We start from the raw sequence: 22,500 nt of genomic DNA, 5'->3' as shown, positions 1-22,500 counted from the left end.
GTAGAACCAGTATAATGGTGGCTTTACCAATAGTATCTATAATCAATCCCACTGGTGGTGGCTTTGCCTATTGTATCTATACTCAGTCCCATTTGTGGGTTTCCCTATATTATCTATACTCAGTCCCATTGGTGCTGCTGTAGCATCGGGAACAGGGTCTCAGCTAGCAGCTTAAGTGGCTGGAAGCTCTGGGGAGTTGGAGTTCTATTGACGGAATTCATGGATTCCAACATGTGCTCTGAAATTCTGAAGCAGATGGACACGTGATACCCATTCCTGTTATGTGGAGCTGGAGATAACTTCCTGAATAAGATGAAAATGACAGTTATGTGTTGGCCAAAACATGTCCCACACACAAGCCTTTTTGAGTAACCTGTAACATTTACTCCATCTAATGGTGTATATACATGAACATTTTACATTTGGTCTCTGCTGCATCGTTGATATCATTATGGAACAAATAGCACAGTGGTTCTCTCTTTTTTGACCAAACGCCTCCCTTATCTCATCATAAGCCCCCAACGCCCTCGACCTTACTTCATCATATGCCTGCCAATGCCCCCCTAAAAAATAAAATAGACTACCCTCCAATAGAAACTGAACCCCCTTGGCCACAAGACTATTCCAGTTAAGAAATGCACTGTTCTAAATCCTTCTTCACCTCATTCACCCCTTTTCCTCTCATGTTGCTGAACAAAATAGCGACTACTGAGCGCCACCTAGCGCCCAGCTCTGACTCCTACAACAAGATTCAAATAAGTCTAAACTGCACCAAACTCAACTAAGGCCAATAGACTTAATCCAGACTCAAACTTCATGATTCACGATTTTGATGTCGGGTTGCGCTGCACACATACAAAGAATCGGAACTGTCAATCTTATCCCTGATCGTAAACACAGAGACAATGCCCGACGTTCCATTTTGAGTCGTAAATATCAAACCGTGTTTGATAGCTACGATTTGCTATCGGCAACTCTTTGAACCGGCAAAATCATCTTATAACCTTTGTCACAACGAGGTAAATCTTGCCTGAGAATCGCTTGCGATGGTCCTGTGGGGTAATATTCCACCGATTGTCGTAAGGAGGGTTTTCAGCAGAGAATCGAGCCGATAGTCGTATAGTTTGAGCCATGCTTTTTACTCTAAACCTCCCGTTGTCTGTCTTTCACGTTGCTGAACAGAATGGAGGCCGACGAGCAGGCACACGTCGTGTTGGCGTTACAAACTGTCCCAATTCTTTTCAATGGACGCATTTTTTGAGTGTCTCCTCTTATATCTCCGCTTCTACTCTAAACCCCCCCCCGTTGTCTGTCTTTCAGGTTGCTGAACAGAATGGCGGCCGACGAGCGCCACCTAGTGTCCAGCTGCGGCTCCTACATCAAGACGGAGCCCTCTAGCCCCTCCTCCCTCATCGACACCGTCAGCCATCACAGCCCTAGCGGCCAATCAGACGCCAGCGGTGGTGGTGGCGGCTACGGTAACGGCCTGACAGGTGGTGGCGGTGGTGGAGGTGGCGGCGGTGGAGGTAGGGATGCACCGATACACATTTTTTCACTTCCGATCCGATCCCGGTATCTAAATTTGGATATCTGCCGATACCGATACTACTCCGATCCTATACCAAAACCACATGTATGCATGGGTTTCAACTTGAGGTAGGCCCAAGTAGACTATTTGGTCAGAAAAGGAAGTCAGAAGAACAGGAAAACAATTAACAAGTAAAACGTCACAAGTAAAAAAGTAACAATCCCATCCTGAAAACTAATATGCAAGTGTTATGATTTCAAATTAACATTACACCTGGCTCAATGTCAGTATCAGGAAAATTCCGATACTTTGGGAAAATTCCGATCCGATCCGATCTCTGAATTATGTTGATATCTGAACCCGATACCGATACACCGATACCGATATCAGAGATTCTTTAAGTATAGAGATATGCCAACATAATAGGTTTCTATGGGCACCTAACGTGACCAGGTTCAGGTCTGCCTAAAGGGGCGTGTCATAATGCTCCTAGCATTGAATAGAACAGTCCTCAGGTCTGCCTAGGTCTGCCTAAAGGGGGATTTCCCCCCCAATAATAGAACCCGGAAACAATGGGCCAATGGAACCTCTTTCTCTCTACTCTCTCTACCGATATCCCATCCCTAGGTGGAGGCCACCCCAACGGTCTGGACTCGCCGCCCATGTTCACGCCGGGCGGCCTGGGCGTCGTAGGAGGAGGCCCCAACGCGGCGGCGTGCCGCAAGCGCTACGAGGACTGCTCCGGCGGCGGCGGCCTCATGGAGGATTCGAGCATCAAGTGCGAGTACATGCTCAACTCCATCCCCAAGCGCCTGTGCCTGGTGTGCGGCGACATCGCCTCCGGCTACCACTACGGCGTGGCGTCCTGCGAGGCGTGCAAGGCCTTCTTCAAACGCACGATACAAGGTAGTGTGTACTTGATTCATCATTTATATCAGTGATTCTCAAAGTGTGGTCCGGGGACCACTAGTTGTCCGCGACAGAGCTCAAGTGGTCCGTGAGGGGATTTCTACTTTTCCAAGACAAGCTAGTAGGCTATATTTGTAACATTATTGCAAAGCTAAACAAAGCTGAAGTCTAATTTTCACCACAGTAAGACAGGCTTGTAGATGTGAATAAAAAGTAGGGCTGAGTGATCTGCATCGAAATTAGCAGTGCCAAATTAGCATCCGTCAACAGCCAATTCAGTTGACAGGTGGTCCCTGAACATTTTTTGGGGGGTGAAGTGGTCCTCAATATGAAAAAGTTTGAGTTTTAAGTTTGAGACTGATTTATATGGTAGCCTACTATATTTGCTTTATTTGTAGTAAGGCAGTGTGTACTTGGTTCAATTCTTTTTTTTTGTTCTTTTTAGTATGAAAGCAGAAGTGCGGGAGAGCGAAATGCGGTAGGGTTGGGAAAGGACATCGAAATGACCATGACAATTATTTTGGCCCAAGGGCCACATTCGATGTAGAATTTGTCATCGAAGGGCCAGATGCCCATGTCAATATTAAGAAATAGTGTGTGCTAACATAACTTGTCAGCTTGGCCATTCCAGTACAATATAATGAATAGAGTACACAAGCTTAGCAGGGTTAGTGCAGCTGATCATTGTTAGGTCTTCAGCATTCACTCCCTAACCTTTTCAAAATGAAAAGAACTCAAAAGGTTTGATTTAACAGAACCCAAAAAGACAGACAGAGCAGACAGATAAGGCAACCAGTCTGCAGGTGAAGAGATAAATTACAGATAGCAGGAAGACAAAACCAGTCAGTCAGTCAGACTAGATAGACAGACAGACAGATACTGGCATCCGATAGATGTGTACGTAGTATATCAATATGTTTACAAAAGACCAGTGATGAGTCGACGAGGCCGGCGTCAGACAGACACGGACATGGGCAGTGTTGCCTGATTGGGCCGTTTCCCGCCCAATTGGGCTGCTTAGGATGGTCTGGTCTGCGGATAAATAAATATGGCACTTGGGCGGGTTTTTTTGCTCATTTGTGGCCATAGAAATCATTATTTAATTCCAAATTGGGCGGGATTTTAGTGCTTCCAGGCGGTTTTTGAGCATTTTTTGGCTGGAAATCATCAGCCTCATCTGGCAACCCTGGACATGGGAATAAAATTATGCCGCCGCCGCTATCTCTGTCGTGGCAAAATAAACCTGCCGACGCCGAGCGACTGATTAAACTGGATTTAATACCACAATGCAGGTGTCCAAACAGCACACAGTGGTCGTTATTGATCATGGAACCACCTGATGTGGCCGCTGTAAACACTTCCTCTATGGGGAGGGCATGTTATGGGGAGGAGGTCAAACACAACAGCGTCAATCCAAACACGGCTGTTTGCAGCGCCGCCAACCAGGGCCGTTTCGAGGCATTTTGAGGGGGGGCCCTAGGCAAAGAGGGACTTGGCGCCATATTCTTCTCCTCAAACTATTGGACACAGACACACACACACACACACATAGATGTTTTGATAGCGGCATCATTGCACTTCTCGGACGGGGCATTACATTTAGGGAGGTTATGGGGAGGGGGTCAAATACAACAGCGTCAATCCAAACACGGCTGTTTGCAGCAGCGCCGCCAACCAGGGCCGTTTCGAGGCATTTTGAGGGGGGGCCCTAGGCAAAGAGGGACTTGGCGCCATATTCTTCTCCTCAAACTATTGGACACAGACACACACACACACACACACACACACATAGATGTTTTGATAGCAGTATCATTACACTTCTCGGACGGCACATTGAATTTAGGGAGGTATTGCCACACTCCCAAAATTATCATTGGTCTCATCGAATTGAATACATGTACATAATCAGTCATAATCAGACCACATCCCCTCTCCCCCCCCCTTCTTTCATCTGAGGACCCTTTGCAATTGCCTAGTTTGCCTGCCTGGTTATGACAGGCCCTGTTCACCAACTGTCTCTCTGCTGCTGTGCTGTTGACAAAGGATGGACAAGCGCGCTCAGCTCACACACACACACACACACACACACACACACACACACACACACACACACACACACACACACACACACACACACACACACACACCCCAACCCCTCCACACGGCATATTTAGACCTCCCTCCGCTATTGTTCGCCTGCTAAACACATTGACTGGCGAGTCAAAGGGCCATTACAATAGATATCAGAGATCAGGAGAGGCAGTGGAGAGGGACCCCTCACCAGAAGCAATTGGCTGCATAATTAGAAAGACACAGGAAATAGACACAGGAAATGGAGAGGGAAAATACACGACTCCATCGCCTCCCATCTATCTATCTACATTTCTTTTTTCTTTCTCTATCTCTCTTTCCCTCTGTCTCTCTGTCTCTGTCTCTCTCTCTCTTGCTGTCTGTGTCTTTGCTTCGCTATGTGTATTGTCAGTTCTGAGACACCCCCCCCAACACACACACAAACATAGACGCACACACACACATACAAACACCCCTGCTATATCTCAACCTTCCACCGCCACGCCACGACGGGTTTCCTTTTCTTCTCTTCTCTTCTCTTCTCTTCTCTTCTCTTCTCTTCTCTTCTCTTCTCTTCTTTCCTTTTCTCTTCTCTTGTCTTCCCTTCTCTCCTCCTCCTCTCTTGTCTTCTCTTCTCTTGTCTTCCCTTCTCTCCTCCTCTCCTCTTCTCTTCTCTTCTCTTCTCTTCTCTTGTCTTCCCTTCTCTCCTCCTCTCCTCCTCTCCTCTCTCTCCTATCTTCTCCTCTCCTTTCCTCTTTTCTATTCTATTCTCTTCTCTCTTCTCCTCTCATCTCCTCTCCTCTCTTCTCTTGTCTTCCCTTCTCTCCTCTCCTCTTCTCCTCTCTGCTCTTATTTTCTCTCCTCTTCTCTTCCCTACTCTCCTCTTGTCTTGTCTTGTCTTGTCTTCTCTTCTCTTCTCTTCTCTTCTCTTCTCGTCTCTGCTCCTCACTTCTCTTGTCTTTCCGTCTCTGCTCCTCTCTTCTCCTCTTCTCTTCTCTCCACTCCTCTCCTCCCCTCTCCTCTCCTCCTCTCCTCTTCTTCTCTCCTCTCCTTTCTTCTCCTGTCTTCTTCTCCTCCTCTCCCCTCCTCTTCTTTTCCTCAGAGGGGGCCGCCTGTAATAGACCTAATCTCGTGCCGTTTGTCCGAGCCACAGGAGTTTTGTCAATAACAATCAGCGTTGGGGAAGCTGTAATTAAGGCCGAGGCTTTTCATTAGGCCGAGAGGAGGCGGGGGGAGGGGGGGCATCTCGGGGGACAGCACGGCACGGCCGTGTCAATTAGAAATGCAGGCACGCGTCACGTCACCCGCCCGCCGTCATTTCAACAGAAAGGGAATGGGGAAGTTAAGGCAGAGGAGAAGAGGAGAGGAGAGCAGAGGAGACGAGGAGAGGAGAGGGGGAAAGGAGTGGAGAGGAGAGAGGGAAGAGGAGAGAGGAGAGGAGAGGAGAGGAGAGGAGAGGAGAGGAGAGCAGAGGAGAGGAGAGGAGAGGAGAGGAGAGAGGTGAGGCAGACGTGAATAAAAGAATGACAGAAAGACATAAGAAGGGCAACAAGGCAATAGAGAGGGAGAGAGAATGTGTGTGTGTGTGTGTGTGTGTGTGTGTGTGTGTGTGTGTGTGTGTGTGTGTGTGTGCGTGCGTGCGTGCGTGCATGCGTGTACATGTGTGTGTGTGTGTGTGTGTGTGTGTGTGTGTGTGTGTGTGTGTGTGTGTGTGTGTGTGAGTGATGGTGGGTGGAGTGGGGGCTTCCAAGGACATTTTTTCCAGCTAGACGTATTCCATGATCTTTTCCTTTGAGAGCAGTGAAGAGTGTTGGTGTAATGGCATGACAAGCAGCGCCGATCAGTGTTGCCAGATTGGGTGGTTTCCCGCCCAATTGGGCTACTTAGGATGACCGTTTGCGGGTAAAAATGAATTTTGGAGAAAACAACGCCCAATTTGTCTTTTTCTTCTGCAGTTATGTGCCCATAGAAATCAATGCAATTTATTGAAATTGGGCGGTTTTTGATAACCTTTTGGGAGGGATTTGATCAGCCTCATCTGGCAACCCTGGCGCGGATTCATTCTTCTTCCTGGATGCAGGAGAGGGTGCGAGCCAACCACTAGACTAGACCAACAGAGAACCTCGTTTCTTGTTTTCCTTTCTGTCTGAAAAAGGAAACTGAGAAGACACGACACTACAACAAAGCAAATAGATAAATAAATAAGCCACTAGTGGCTACTGGAGTGGCTGAGGAGATTTGATTTAAGGTACGAGTACGATAGGGTTGCCAACCGTCCCTTGAAATACGGAATCGTCCTGTATTTAGAGATGAAAGTACGGGTTCCGTATTGAACTGAAACGGGACACGGGACGTTAAAATGCAGGAAATCACATCTGAGAAATGCTAAATTTTCTGGGGGACGACACCCAGACCCCCGGCATGATGAAGTGTCCCGTATTTTTTTCATTGACAGTTGGCAACCCTAGAGTACGAGCCATTACAGAGTTAAAGCCAGTGAGTAATGGGCCTTAATAAAGATGGCCAGTGTGTCGCGGTGTACTAATTAAGCACTAAGAGGAGAGCGTTCAAGGTGCTAATGCTACTTCACCTCAGCATCAGCGGTAATTATGACTGTCACTAGCACGAGCTAGCGTTAGCATGGTCGTATATCCTCTCTTTGCCTAGTGTTGCCACATGTCCCGGTTTCACCTGGTTGTTCTGGGTTTTTAATGATCTGTCCTTGCAATAAAATATATTGTCCCTTGACACTGACTGAAGGACATCATTGATTGGTTTTGAAATGTCAAAGGTTTTTTTTTTTTCAGTTAGAGGTGGCAACCCTATCTCTGTCACTAGCATGGGCTAGCATTAGCATGGTCATATAGGGTCCACTTCAATTTGTAATCTCTTGTCCCTGTAGCCTGAGACGTCGCAAGACAACATGAACGTAAATTCAATATGTCAGAAAAGCACAATTTAAAGGTCCTCTTCTGATTTGCAATCGGGATGTTGAATGGGAAAAAGTCACCCAAAAGTGGTTGTGGCTAGGCTGACAGCAGGAATTATTTTATTGTTTTCTCCACAGAGGCAGGGCGTTAGCTTAGCATACTAGCTTAGCTTTAAAAAGGGTCTGAACTCCTTCGCCTTTCAAGCATTAGCCGGCTAAATAAGTGGTGAGTGGAGAGTTATGAGTCTCACAGGATACGATGTGCAGCTTAAGCGCAAGCTATTTTAAATAGGCGGATGACAAGCTGTCAAGACAGCATGAGAATTCAACTCGTCATTCTGTCTTCCTCTCCTCTAGAGTCTACCTCTCCACCTCTCCCCCTCTCTAGAGCGTTGTAATGAATTGAGTCAAAATCCTTTCTATCGTGTGTTGTTGCATATCTGATATTATCTGTTTTATTAACCCTTTTGTGCAGAGCCTCTGTTATAACCTTATTGTCCCCAAAATTGTAATGAACAAGTCAGTCTGTTACTCAGGCTCTCTTTAATATCATGGCTATATTGTTATGATGTATTCAAGTAGTGTCAGCAAAGAGTCAACATCTGCATTACTTTCTTTGAAATTATTGTTTAGGCCCTTAAGTGTCATAATCACTGGAAAAAAACTTTACTTCCATAGTACTACACCACTATGACAGTGCACAGGGCCTTAACCCATTTTGTCCTAAGCCCTTTTTGGGAAAGGGTGCCCTCTGCCTATTAAATCCTAAATATCTCAGCCTCCGAAGCACATACTAACATGAAATAGGTTACATTTAAAATTTAGAACCTTCATTTTGCACCAGTATAGCGTTCATTCAACTCTAACATACCCACATTTTTAATAAAACAGCTCAAATCTCAAGAACTTGAATGCAGCGTATATGTCGCTCCAGGACACAATGGGTTAAGTAATACATTACGAATTGGTCATTGCCATTCTGGTAACAGCTAATTTATAACAGAGGGCGTGTCTTGCTACGTTAAATATTTTTAAGGAGAAAGGAGTTTGTTTGACTGGAGAGACACCGTCCACCGCTATCTGCAAAGCGGTCTTAGGTGGGACAAAGAGAAGGAAAATGCTGCAGTTTAAGGATCTAGTGCTGAACTCAAATTAGCCTAGCAGAGATAAGGGCAGGGTTATTCCTCACCAGCAGAATACCACAGTGTCTTTTCCAGCCTGAATCCAGTCTGAGATCTGGAAAATAATAGGAGCTGTTCAGGGTGAAAGTGTTAGGAAGCAGGTGAGATCTTATCATGAGAGATCTAATCGCACAAACAGTCTTAAAGTTTTGCTTTCCTATTGGATTCTCTTCTGTATGAATAGGGCCTTTTCCTACTTAAAACACATACACACGCACACACATACACACACACCAACGCACGCACGCACACACGCATGCACGTACACACACACGCACACGCACACACACACACACACACACACACACACACACACACACACACACACACACACACAGACTAACACACACACACGCACAAACACACACAAACACACACCTAGCACTTAAAACGCACACACACACGCACACACGCATGCATGCACGCACGCACACACACACACACACACACACACACACACATACACACACACACACACACACACGCATGCATGCACACACACACACACACATGCACGCGCGCACACACGCACACACTCACGCATACAAACACACACGCACACATACACACACATACGCAATGCCATTCAATGGTGCTCACAGCAGCTAAAGTAGCATATGTGCATGAGAAGTCTGGCCCAGAGCCAAACCCGTAGCCACAGCTTGGTGTTGGAAGCCCCCCACCGTCAGGAAGTTGTGGATCAAGGAAGTCTGGGGTGCATTTCTGGTAAGCGTAGTTGTTAGCAGTTAGCAACTTCGGTAGTTGCCAAAGGGAAATTGCATTGCAACCAACAAAGTAGCTAACATAATTAGCAACTATGCTTTCCAGAAATGCACCCCTGGCTACCGTGGCATCCAGTAAATACTTTATGTCCTCTATAGGAACAGATAGAGCATTCACACTCACAGTGATAGAGGTAGTGTATTGATTACATATTCTGTGATTTTGTTTGTTGATTGGTTTGTTTGTTTGTTTTTTTAAGACCAAGCAGAAATGAGAATAGGCCAAACTTGTGCTTCAATGTGAAATTCATTGTGTGTCCGTCTATGAAATGAAATGAATTCTGTTTGCATGTAAATTGATGGGAAATAATTACAAACGTTAGACAGTGAGGGACTGCCCGAACCAAAACGGGTAGATTTCTCAAAGGCGAAGTAGCTAGTCTGTTAGCAACTTTGCAGAGTAGATACTATAAAAGCTGCTAACTCCTGTGTCTCGAACGTTAGCACACGAAGTAACTACTGCTTGGAGTAATGTGCACTCTGAAGTAGTGGTGACTTTGAAAGTGAGGCGCCTCCTATCCGTATCTGGACAGTGAAGTTGAAGTACAGCTGAAGTAGATCCATTGAGTGCAGCCATCACCTCAGCCACCCCAAGTAACACACAGCGCTAGTCTACTTCAGAGTGTGACTCCACCCATTAGCTAAACTTGTAGTAAATATTTGACCACAAATGTGTCAATATCTTTTAATCCTGTGGTGCAAAAGCGATGAAAATCAATCGACATGCACACAAAGTGATGATACAGCTGCGAGAGTGTTCAGAACACAAATTCACGTCATGTCATTTGTTCGTGAAAAAAAAACCGTCATATCCTTGGAATCTGATGAATCCCACACTAATAATATACTTTTAGCTGTATACCGATTGAATTGCGTCTCATTTCGATGTGTAATTTGTGAAATATTTAGATAAGAAAGTATTGGTTACTCCCGGAAATGCACTGGCTTACGTGTCAAGTACTTAAATGTTTTTGGCGCGAATTTCATTTCATAGCCTAGGGGTATTTACGCTTGCCTATCAATGGGAAGACGCGAGCCACGCGGGTTCGAAACCAGTGTGCAGCATGTTGACAACAACTCGTGAAATCGTGTTTTGGACCCTACAGTGTAACACATTTTCCCTTGGCTGCACGTGTGTGTTGGTAATGCACAACATAAATGATCTATTTCTGCCAGATATTTCCAAAATTGTGGCACTGCAACCATGTGGATTCGAACCGGCGTGGCTTCTGTTTTCTCAATGGGATGCAAGCAAGCGTCAATACCACTAGGCTATGTAATGAAATCTGCGCAAAAAAGTGTTAGGGATATGACACTTCAACAGGCGATTTTCTGGGAGTAACCACAACTTTATTGTCCAAATATTTTACACCTCGGAAAGACACGAAATCCAATCGGCATGCAGATAATACTGCATTATTGGTGCGGACGGTGTCAGATTGTAATGCCACGGCCGTGTTTTTTCACAAAGAAATTACAAGGTGTGTTGTGGAGGAAACAGCGGAGTCACGGTGTCGTGACATCCAATCAAATGTGCTGGTGGTGGTTGTACACTATTGCTTTCTACTTCACGCACTGAATTTAGGAGGAAACAGCTGAATCATGACTCAGCAATCATGCCTATCTCTTGTTGGTTCTTTGGTCACGCACTGCAATGCCAAGAAAGTAAGTAGCGGTGTGGACTCAGGAAAGTAGCCGCACTACTTTTGGCTTACTGTGGGAATAGTAAGGTTTCGAGAAATGCACGGATTTCGCCTTGAAGTAAGTAGATAACTACAAAGTACATCTGTAGTTCAAAGCTAACATTGCGGAAACGCACCCCTGGCTTGTATTGTGTTGACTCATGTTGAAGTCCCACCTGTTTATAGCTGAAGACACACAAACATGCCTGAGCGAACATGATTACGCACAGATGCGAAACGCGTTGTTCGCTCTGAATAAAAGAGCAAAAATTGAAACAAGTCTGCAGTAAACTTTTTTCCTTTTAGAGTAGCGAAGAGTAGAGTAGAGTACTTTTATCCATCCCGAAAGAAATTAAGATGTCTGTCAGCGTACATAAATGCACAAATACAAAACATACACAAAGACCTTATACACATAATTGTACATTACAGTAAAGGTATTGCACACTCTTGAGTACCACCAAGTCATAGACCTAGATTAACCTACACTGGCAATGGGCGGTTCAAGGCACTAGCAGAGTTTCGGATTGACTGGGCGCAGACATCTTTGCGATTTTCGCGCCCCATCGACTCCTCCCACAGACATAGCTCCTTCTAGTGAAGACTATCAGAGCTGTGAGCCATAGGAATGCATACGATTTCAAACGGTGACTACAACGTTATCAAAGTGGGTTTCAATAATTTTCTGGAAGATTTTGACAAATCGTAACATCTATATTGTCACTCCAGGAATGGAATCACCCTCACTACCACCAAACGTTTTATAATAGACCCAGAAGTTGAGCGGTCTTGCCAGATCGGACGGTTTCTCGCCAAATCGGGCCGTTTAGGAAGGCAGTCTTCGGGTAGAAAAGGGCACACGATCATCATCTCATCTGGCAACCCTGCCGAGACTCTATTCGTTGCAGCAATGCAGGTTACGGTTTGAGGATATTTTGTGATGCTGAATCGGTCATGCTTGTGTGTATGCAACTTATTTGGTATAATTTACTCTGAGTTATTGACAACTATGTACATAGGTGTGTATATAACCCGTACGTTCAGTAAAGCTGACTGTGCAAGCTTCCCAGAAGACGCTGATGGTAACCTAGCAACATCACAAGCCCAGACAGAAAGATATTTAGACCCTCGTCTTCGCGTGTAATGGCATTGTACAACATTATGCTGTGTTGTATTGTGTTGTATTATATGATGTTGTGTTATATATTATTATAGATACACAACACATACGGCAAACGAAGCATCACATTATTTTTGACACTTTTAGAAGTTCATTTCACATACAGGAATAACTTTGCTTATGGACTGATAACGTCATCACGTAAAAGTTTGTGGTTACGGGAGTCTTCACCAAGATGGCGGTCTGCTTTGGTCTGACTGCTGAGAAATCCGAAAATTTCGAGGCCCATTGCCAGTCTAGGTTAATATAGGTCTGTGCACCAAGTATTGAATACTCCTAGAATAGAAGCTGTGCATGAATCTTTGAACTTTTACACATATACAAGTATATGAAGAGCTCTTTTCCAAAACGCTTTATATCCACCATTTTTGACTTTTTGCATTTTAATATTGGAATTGACTGTTAAGAGGTCCTATCATCTATGTGTGAATTCTTGCCATTCAAATGTTTTGAGAACATACTTAAAAACCTCTATAAAAATGCATTTTGCAATGCATTTCAATGGAATGCCTAATACAAAAATGTCAATTTCCCAACATTCTATAAAATGGATATATCTCACTTTGGAAAAGAGCTCTTCATATGCAAGTCCAATCACACACACACAACAATGCATCTCATGCGTGTAAAAATTGTGAGAGAATGGAGCTGAACCCGGTGCACCTTTGTTATTGTTATTGTCTGAGGCCAGAGACGTGAAATGAGGTAACAGACCTTGACAGTCAGCCTGTAAATGTCAGTTTGGATTTTGTGGAGAAATACATGGCACTTTACCATAATTTACTTACCGTACCGTACAGACGCTGGCGTTTGTAATACTACCACCCCCCCCCTCCACCCTGGCACGGGTCCTGAAAAGCCATATAAGAAATTGACATATAAATACTGAGAAAGGAAGTGTGTGGAGAAATAAATAGTTTTCTGACTTTTTCTGGGTTTTTATTTATTTTTCTAAATAAAATCACCCTCGCCTCGCTAAATGACTTCAGAAATATTGAATTTTATGAGGAACGAAAATGGAAATGATTCATTCATAGCGTGTGTTCGTTTATATCAATTACTCTGTTGTCCAAATCATCAATGTGTTGCATTAGATCAGGGGTGGGGAACCTATGTCTCGGGGGCCATTTGCGGCCCTTGAGGGCGTTTTATCTGGCCCCCGATATAATTTTAATGTTATTCAGCTTCACATGAAATATGACATATTTTGTAAAGGAATCTTAGAAAATGCATTTGCAATACAACTAAGTTATATGCTGGGAACCTAGAGAAGGTCGGGTTTCTTTAAAACGTGGCTGCCTTCAATATAGGCCTAAAGAGAAGGAGAAAATCCTGGTTTGTGTTCATAGAACGGCCCTCTGAGGACTTTTACTGCCCTTGGATGAATTTAAAGTGGCCCTTCGAATGAAAAAGGTTCCCCACCCCTGCATTAGATAAACTCCTGAAATACTTCCAGATGTACGCAGATATTACTACAAATGCTGGCACAGTAGTCACAGTTTAACTGTCATAACCTGATTAAATATTCCATTATTTTTCCTGGGTTCTGTTTGCTGTCATGATTTCATGTTCCCAGCAATTTGGGATGCAAAAACATTTTTTTCACCGCCATCAAGTGAACCACAGCTTATTTTTCAGGCTACAAAACAACAACCACTTGCACTGTCCGAACAGAAGTGTTAAATATATTTTTTTAAAGTTGCGCACTGGGTACTGTTCTTTGTTTTTATTATTTTTCTAGAAGTTGGCTCCAAGAAATAAAAAAGACAAGAGCAGTACTGTATCCAGTCTGCTGTGTTTTCTGAACTTTTAGTACTTTGCACCTGTAACTGGACTACTGAAGGCTTGTACACAAGGACTTCCATGTACTTTCATTGTTAGATATTTTTCATTTACCACATCTGTCCCTCTTCTCTTCTCTCGTGAAGGAAATATCGAGTACAGCTGTCCGGCCACCAACGAGTGCGAGATAACGAAACGGAGACGCAAATCCTGCCAAGCCTGCCGCTTCATGAAGTGTCTAAAGGTCGGCATGCTAAAAGAAGGTAAGAGACATCTTCTTGTCCTCTTACGGTAGGGACACATACACGCAAATTTGCAAACTTTGCCATTCGTTTCCTATGAGAGAGGCGAAGGCAGGCGAAGGCAAGCGAACAGGAGCGAAGCGAAGCGAAATTATTAAAGAAAGTTTAATGTTATGCAAATGAGGAGCGAATTCGCCTGCCGCGGCCCAATCAAATCAACAACATAACTGTTCCATTCCATTTGATTCGCCGCGACGACCTGATGACGGTTGGATTTCGCCTCTCTTCGCTTCGCTCGCTTCACCTCCTATGTGTCCCTACCGTTATGAGTGACTGCTCTTATTTTATTACCTCCACCGAGGAGGTTACGTTTTCGGTCGCGTTGGTTTGTTTGTCTGTTTCTGTCTGTCAGCAGGATAACTCAAAAAGTTAGGAACGTATTTTGCAGGACATTTTGACAAAAATGAGGGTATAACATCAGTCACATGTTTATAGGTTATATGATAGGTATTGGATTCCACAGCTTGTAGAGGGATGACATTTTCCCGCACAGTGTTCTGACTTTCCGGATACCTTGGTGCTCAACGTTTTTATTATTTACAGGCTTGTGTCAGTCCGCACACAATGTACATCATCACCAGTTGAAGCAATGGTGTGTGTGTGTGTGTGTGTGTGTGATGTGTGTGTGTGTGTGTGTGTGTGTGTGTGTGTGTGTGTGTGTGTGTGTGTGTGTGTGATGTGTGTGTCCACGTGCAGTTTATTTGGCCACAGGAAGAGAGAGATTAGCCATTTGCACCCTCATGGCCTCCATACCCCCTAAGTGCGTTACAATATGCAACCTTGCCTCCTCCACTTGTGCTTGTCTTCTCGCCCCGCCTCCTGGCTCCTCCTCCGTGGAGAAAACGATAAAGTTTCCCAGCTGTCAGCCTAGCCACAACAACTTTTGAGGGACTGATTTTCATTCACCATCCCAATTGCAAATGAGAAAAAGACTCTACAATTGAGCTTTTGCAAGATATTGAAATATAATGCTGTTGTCAGTGATGTCATCATGACATATTACTTCCTGGTACGAGGAGACAAGCACAAGTGGAGGAGGCAAGGGGTGCATCTCAATATGTGTCCTTGCCTCCTCCACTTGTGCTTGTCTCCTCGTCCCGCCTCCTGGCCCCTCCTCCGTGGAGAAAACGATACAGTTTCCCAGCTGTCAGCCTCGCCACAACAACTTTTGAGGGACTGTTTTTCATTCACCATCCAAATTGCAAATGAGAAAAAGACTTAACAATTGAGCTTTTGCAAGATATTGAAATATAATGCTGTTGTCAGTGATGTCATCATGACGAGAAGCAAGTGGAGGAGGCAAGTGGAGGAGGCAAGGTCACATATTGGGATGCAATCAAGGTTGCATATTGTAACGCACTCCCTGAGCCAGGCGGCTGTTGGTAATGCAGCGTTTGGCTTAAGGGGACAAAAATATGCTGAATAGGTCAACGCCTGCTGCTGCTGCTGCTGCTGCAGACCACTAATAGAAGTGTGTAACAGTACTCCGATTGGAAAGGCTTCAGTGTGGTCTATAGAAGCGTACAGCGCAGCACAACACGCACGCGCACACACACACACATACTCACGCACGCACACACACACATAAGCACTCATGCACACACACACACACACGCACACACACATATACACAACACACCACAACACACTAGCCTGCAGCCTACACCAGCTACAGGGTTGCCAGATTGGATGATTTCCTGCCCAATTGGGCTATTTGGATGACCATCTGCAGGTAAAAAAGGTTTTTCTTGTAGATTTATATCCATAGAAATCAATAGAATTTTGTTCATATACTATATGGGGCAGGATTCCGTGTCTGTCCCCAGGTGGGTTTTTTTTTTTTTGGAGCGTTTATTATTTGCCTGGAAATCATCATCTGCCACATTTGGCAACCCTTACCCAGTTAGCCAGCCGTGCATGCGGCCTCTCCAACTTGTTGTATTGATCCGCTAAATGCTCTCCCAACATCCGAACACCCCCCCCACACCTCTCTTCAACATCCGACCCCCCCAAAACCCACCCACCCTTCAACATCCCCCGCCCCCCCTCTCTCTTCCATGCCTTTTTTCAGGCGCCCCACTTGGGAATTGCGAGACAATACAGCGTTCCTCTAGTGGGTTTTCCTTGTTCTTTCTCTTTCTGTTTGACTGCCTACTGTGCCTGTGCCTGTGCCTGTCGTTTCCCTGTTTGGTCCATGCATCCATCCATCCATCCAGATCAGAGAGAGAGAGAGACATCCATCCATTCCTCTTTTTTAAAAATCCATATCAGTCATCCCTTCCTCTTTTCAGGCTGGGCATTCCCCCCCCCCCCCCCTTCTCTCTTCATGTTGTTCTTTTGAGTGGTGTCTACATTAGCACAGGCAGAGAGAGAGAGAGAGAGAGAGAGAGAGAGAGAGAGAGAGAGAGAGAGAGAGAGAGAGAGAGAAAGAGAGAGAGAGAGAGAGAGAGGCCAGTACAGAGAGGCTTTCTAGGTTCCTGTTTGTGAACAGGACAGGCAATCCATGCCTTTTGACTGACCTGGCCATGCAGAAACAAAACAGCAAGCAGAAAAATACAGTACAATCTATACTGTTAGTCAAGGAAAGAGCTGCAACGTATGTTCAGTACCCATTTAGCCACTAGACAAGATGAGTTTGTTTCCACTTGTTTCCATCTGTGCCCATTCAAAAAGTATTACACAGAGTATGTGTGAAAAGCAAAAGACCTTGCACAATGCACACCCACACGAAAAAGAAATCATGGTACTAGGGTTGCCACCCGTCCCTTGAAATACACAATCGTCCCTTATTTGGAAGTTAACCCATTGATGCCTGATGTTGCGTTGCGCAACATTGGCCCTGCCGCCTGGAGCTGCATTACAGGCTCATGAGATTTGAGACAACTTTATTAAAAATCTCTGTTAGTTTGAGATAAATGAACACGTTCTAATGAAAGATGGGGGTCCTAGTGTTTAAATGCAACTTAGGGCATATTTTTATGTTTTTCAGAAGCTGAGATATTTAGGTTTTTATAGGCTGAGGTCAGCTTTTCTTAAAAAGGGCTCAGGCATTCAGCACTCTTTTTTACAGGTGCCTTAGGCGTCAATGGGTTAAGTCCCTTACTTTTTCCCCATTTTTCCTTAAAGTTCCTTATTTTCATGAATATCTAAGGCTGAAACGGGCCACAATTTGGTTAAAATGCAGGAAGTTGCATCTAAACAATTCATTTTTTCTAGGGGAGGACCCCCACACCCCCAGCGACAATCAAGTGTCCCTAATTTTCATTTCTGAAAGGTGGCAACCCTACATGGTACTACATCGAGTCCCTTAAAGGGACACTGTGCAGGAAATGGACCAAAAAGGTACTGCAACTATGCTGCTCATTGAAACTGGGTTACCTATTGGCGAATTTGATCTTTTCATGAAAGTTAACTAAGTAATAAACTAATATTTTCTAGTATGACCCAAGCACAGTCAGTTTTACAGCTAAAAATGGCTATTTCAGGAAATTCAACATGGCGGACCATGGAGAAGATCCCTCTTTTCATGTATGAAAAGTGCAATTTTTCCAGTCATAATGAATACTTAGAATTTCATGGTGGTGGTAAATATTCATGAAAAAGGTACCATTAGTGAATGGGTAGCATGAATTCTAGAAATAAATAACTAAAAATCTCGCACAGTGTCCCTTTAACTTAGTGGCTTAGAGAGTCAAGTCAATAGAAGAACAGCAGCAGTTAGTTGACCCAAGCTGCCTTGTAGGTGAAAGGTAATGAAAACACAAACTAGAAGCACTCAGAGAGTACAAGCCTTCTGACAAGGTCATTGGGTCACTGACGCCATAACATCTACACACTGTGTATTCCTATGCCTATAATATAACCTACAATGAATGAAAATGTTTGAAGCCGGATCCGGATAACTCGAAAAGTTATGCACGGATTTGGATGAAATTCTGTGGAGTTGTTGGAAATGGAACAAGTGATTCAATTTTGGAATTTGTAAAAGATTCTTCACCATTGCGGGATAGGACGAGTCCACAAAAACAAGGCAGAAAGACTTGAAAAAAAGTAGGGTGTAACATAATGTTCTAACAAACAGCTTCCTTGGCGGAGGTCTGCACTCTCTGTGTGCATTTCTAGTGTCTCCTTCTTGTACGTCTGCCTGTTCTGCCTGGTTGTGAAGTCTTGAGGAGTGTTAAAGGAAGTATAATCAGACCCAGGTAGCGATCTCCCTTGCCAGTAGTCTCTCTCTCTCTCTCTCTCTCTCTCTCTCTCTCTCTCTCTCTCTCTCTCTCTCTCTCTCTCTCTCTCTCTCTCTCTCTCTCTCTCTCTCGTCCGCGCCTTCCCTCCTCTCTTCCCACATCTCTCTCTCTCTCTCCTGCCCTTCTTCTTCTTCTTCTTCTCTCTCTCTCTCTCTCTCTCCTGTCCTCCTTCCCTCATCTCTTTTGTTCTCCATCTCTTCCTCATCATACTGCTGTGTTGGTTAGTCAAACTCTTCTCCTTTCCATATGTGTTTGCATAGATTGATAGATAGAGAGATATATTACATGGATGAGGATGAGGAAGAGGAAGAGGAGGAGGAAGAGAGAGCAGAGGGAGGGCGTAATCACTTTACAAGCTGATGGGAAATTAATGAAAGCATATTATCTGGAGGAATAAGATGAGGACAAAAACACGAGAAGTGAATCGAGTGAAGAAAGTGAATCAAACCAACTCATCAGAGTGTCTTCAGGACAATAATGAGCTGCGGTTTCAACAGGGGATCTGGGTTGCCAGATTGGGTAGTTTCCTGCAGCTTCAACAGGGGATCTGGGTTGCCAGATTGGGTAGTTTCCTGCAGCTTCAACAGGGGATCTGGGTTGCCAGATTGGGTAGTTTCCTGCAGCTTCAACAGGGGATCTGGGTTGCCAGATTGGGTAGTTTCCTGCAGCTTCAACAGGGGATCTGGGTTGCCAGATTGGGTAGTTTCCTGCAGCTTCAACAGGGGATCTGGGTTGCCAGATTGGGTAGTTTCCTGCAGCTTCAACAGGAGATCTGGGTTGCCAGATTGGGTAGTTTCCTGCATTTAGTGGCTTAGCGAGTCAAGTCAATAGAAGAACAGCAGCAGTTAGTGGACCCAAGCTAATTCCTACTAGTTCTAATAGTAGTTCCTACGGGGAACAAAGAAATGCTGGTTAAGATCCTAGTCGGTATTAGAAATGAAGAATGCATTATTTTTATATACAGACACACTCTTAATTGCACACTTAAGAGATCTTCAGGTTTTGTAATAGAATGCTTTCTAAAGCACCTTTTGTGAATACCCTCTCATTATTTAGACATTTAATTTAAATAAACACAAACACAAACATAAATATAACACAAACACAGTCATGCAAAAAAAACAATTACCAAATGGTATCATATCCATCCAAACAGCTTTAGTCCCCACAATTTGGACCTGGACTGGACCATTTCGAAAAACAAATCTAAACAATTCATTTAGTAAATGACACATCCGGAAACCTAAGCTCACTCCTCGCCTGCGATTTCATTTCTCTTGCCTGGCGCAGCAGCAGCAAGGTCAGTTGTCTATCTGGCTGAGAACGCTACGTGAGTGCAATATTAATCAATGCCCTCAAGGAGACTTCACAACAAAGTTAAAAAACAAAAAAATACAACGCCACCGCCACCACCACATCCTCTCTCAAATTGAAAGTCCTGCCGTGAAACAGTGCACTCGTGGTGCCGGTGCATCAGTAGTTTGGGAGCAGTGGGACTTAAAATGGAAATAAAATGTTTTATATTTGCGCAGCTCTTGCAGTGTTAGCGCTACGATGCGGTCATGACGCGAGATGTACAGTCCCTTATAGGCGGCGCAACCGTTCAATACATGTGCCATGGTCTCCTTTTGATGTTCGCGGTGCATCAGGCAGAACGTGCACACACACACACACACACACTCACACACACACACACACACACACATTAGAGATTCGAGATACCTTTTGTATAGATTGGAAGTTCTCAGATGTGGGATGAAAAGGTGTCTCTCTAATGGATCTTCGCAACCAATCAGGCCACTGATTACAATGATAAAACCTACTATAAAGCTAGGCTCAAACTACAAGACTTTTTGCCCGATTCTCAGCTTAAAGCCCCCCTTACGACAAGCGCCCTTATTGTCCAAGGACAATTGCAAGCGATTGTCGGGCAAGATTTCCTCGTCGTGTGCAACGTTCTAAGATAGAACTTTGGCAGCTCAAAGAGTCGCCGATCGCAAATCGTAGAAATCAAACGCTATTTGATATTTTCGACTGGAAATAGAACGTTGGGGTGGTTACGATCAGGGAAATGATTCGCCAAAAGATGAGACGCCAAAATCGGACACATAATCAGGTGTCGTGTAGTTTGAGCCTGGCTTTAGGCTACCATATGAAGTGTTCTAGGCTGCCCTAGCACTGCTGCTTCATTAGGTGTTCTAAAATAACTGCCATAGAACCACCGCAACATGTAGTGTTCTATGGAACCATGGAAGTGCTGACTTCAAAGAGGCTCCCCTCCTCATGTGGTCATCTAATGAGGAACACCTGCTGAGAGGATATTCATTGGAAAGGGAAAAAGTCATTTAGCAGATAAGAGAGCCTTCAGCTTTTAGCCTCTCAGGCTCTAGGCTCTAGACTCTCTCTCACACACACACATGAAGAGATTGAAAACATCACTGGCTCGTTTCAGTTTCTGAACAATTTCAGATCTTTTGTTTGATTTTTTCGTTTTAGAATTTGCAAAAAAATGGGGATTCTCTTTTCTGTCTGTCGTCTCTCTTACTCTCTCCTCTCTTCTAAGAATGTGCTCTGTTGTTGCTCTCTCTCTCTCTCTCTCTCTCTCTCTCTCTCTCTCTCTCTCTCTCTCTCTCTCTCTCTCTCTCTCTCTCTCTCTCTCCCTCATGCTCTCTCTTTCTCCTCCCTCCCTCTCTTCCCCCCCCCCCTCTCTCTCTCTCTGTGAAAGTGTAGCGATGCCCAGCATAGATCGTATCCCTGTGAGGATATGGTAATTATGCTCCGTTCTAATTGAACAGGCATTCATATACCTTGGAATGATCACGTCGGCTTACAGCAGTCCTTAATGCTGCCCTACTGCTAGTAATGTTGGCTTACAGCAGGGGTGGGGAACCTTTTTCATTCGAGGGGCCACTTCAAATTCATCCGAGGGCCGTAAAAGTCCTCCAAGGGCCGTATTATGAACACAAACCAGGATTTCCCCCTGCACTTTAGGCCTATATTGAAGGCAGCTACCTTTAAAACAGCCCCCACCTTCTCTAGGACCCCTGAATATAACTTAATTGTATTGCAAATGTAATTTCTAATATTCCTTTACAAAATATGTCATATTTCATGTGAAGCTGCATAACATTAAAATCATGTCGGGGGCCGGATAAAACGACCTCAAGGGCCGCAAACGGCCCTCGAGAAAGAGGTTCCCCACCCCTGGCTTACAGCAATCTTTAACTCTTCCCTACGAGTACTGTTACTAATGTTGGCTTACAGCCGTACTTTAGTCTTCTCTACTGTTACAGGTGGTAATGTTGGCTTAAAGGGACACTGTGCAGGAAATGGTCAAAAAAGGTACTGCAACTATGCTGCTCATTGAAACTGGGCTGCCTATTGCCAAATTGTATCTTTACATGAAAGTTTACTGAGTAATAAACAAATATTTTCTAGTATGGTCCAAGTAGAGTCATTTTTGCAGCTAAAAATGGCTATTTTTGGAAATTCAAAATGGCGGACCATGGAGAAGATCCCCCTTTTCATGTATGAAAAGTGCAATTTTTCCCAGTCATAATGAATACTTAGAATTTGATGGTGGTGGTAAGTATTCATGAAAAAGGTAACATTAGTGAATGGGCAGCATGAATTCTGGAAATAAACAACTAAACATCTCACACAGTGCACCTTTAAAGGAATGCTTCACTCTGCTCTACAAGACCCATTAGTGATGTGTTTAGTTAGTGATGTTGGGGCAGTTTAGTTTAGGTAGTGTTGTTGGGGCAGTTTCTGCTTGTAGGGGATCACATCACCTGCTTTTCGACTGCCTCAAGAGATACAGGAAAGAGAATCATGGTGTGAATGTGACGTCATGAGTGGGTTTTGCATCTTATCCCACGCAGCATTTTAATTCTGCAAAATTCACTGAT

The 22,500-nt window shown here is 44.4% G+C and overlaps 1 protein-coding gene across 1 annotated transcript in view; it reads left to right on the top strand.

Moving 5' to 3' along the window:
* esrrb (estrogen-related receptor beta) overlaps positions 1-22,500 on the top strand; it is a 58,957-nt gene that overhangs the window by 16,937 nt on the left and 19,520 nt on the right. The window contains exons 2-4 of the mRNA XM_063223958.1: positions 1,321-1,493; positions 2,162-2,434; positions 14,190-14,306. Of these exons, the coding sequence (XP_063080028.1) occupies positions 1,334-1,493; positions 2,162-2,434; positions 14,190-14,306 (550 nt within the window). The 5' untranslated portion in view covers positions 1,321-1,333. The remainder of the gene's footprint in view (positions 1-1,320; positions 1,494-2,161; positions 2,435-14,189; positions 14,307-22,500) is intronic.

This window comes from Engraulis encrasicolus, chromosome 19, assembly GCF_034702125.1.
Source record: "Engraulis encrasicolus isolate BLACKSEA-1 chromosome 19, IST_EnEncr_1.0, whole genome shotgun sequence".
Taxonomy (NCBI): Eukaryota; Metazoa; Chordata; class Actinopteri; order Clupeiformes; family Engraulidae; genus Engraulis; species Engraulis encrasicolus.
Note: the sequence above shows the minus strand (reverse complement) of the source record. Positions and strands in the feature narration are given on the sequence as shown.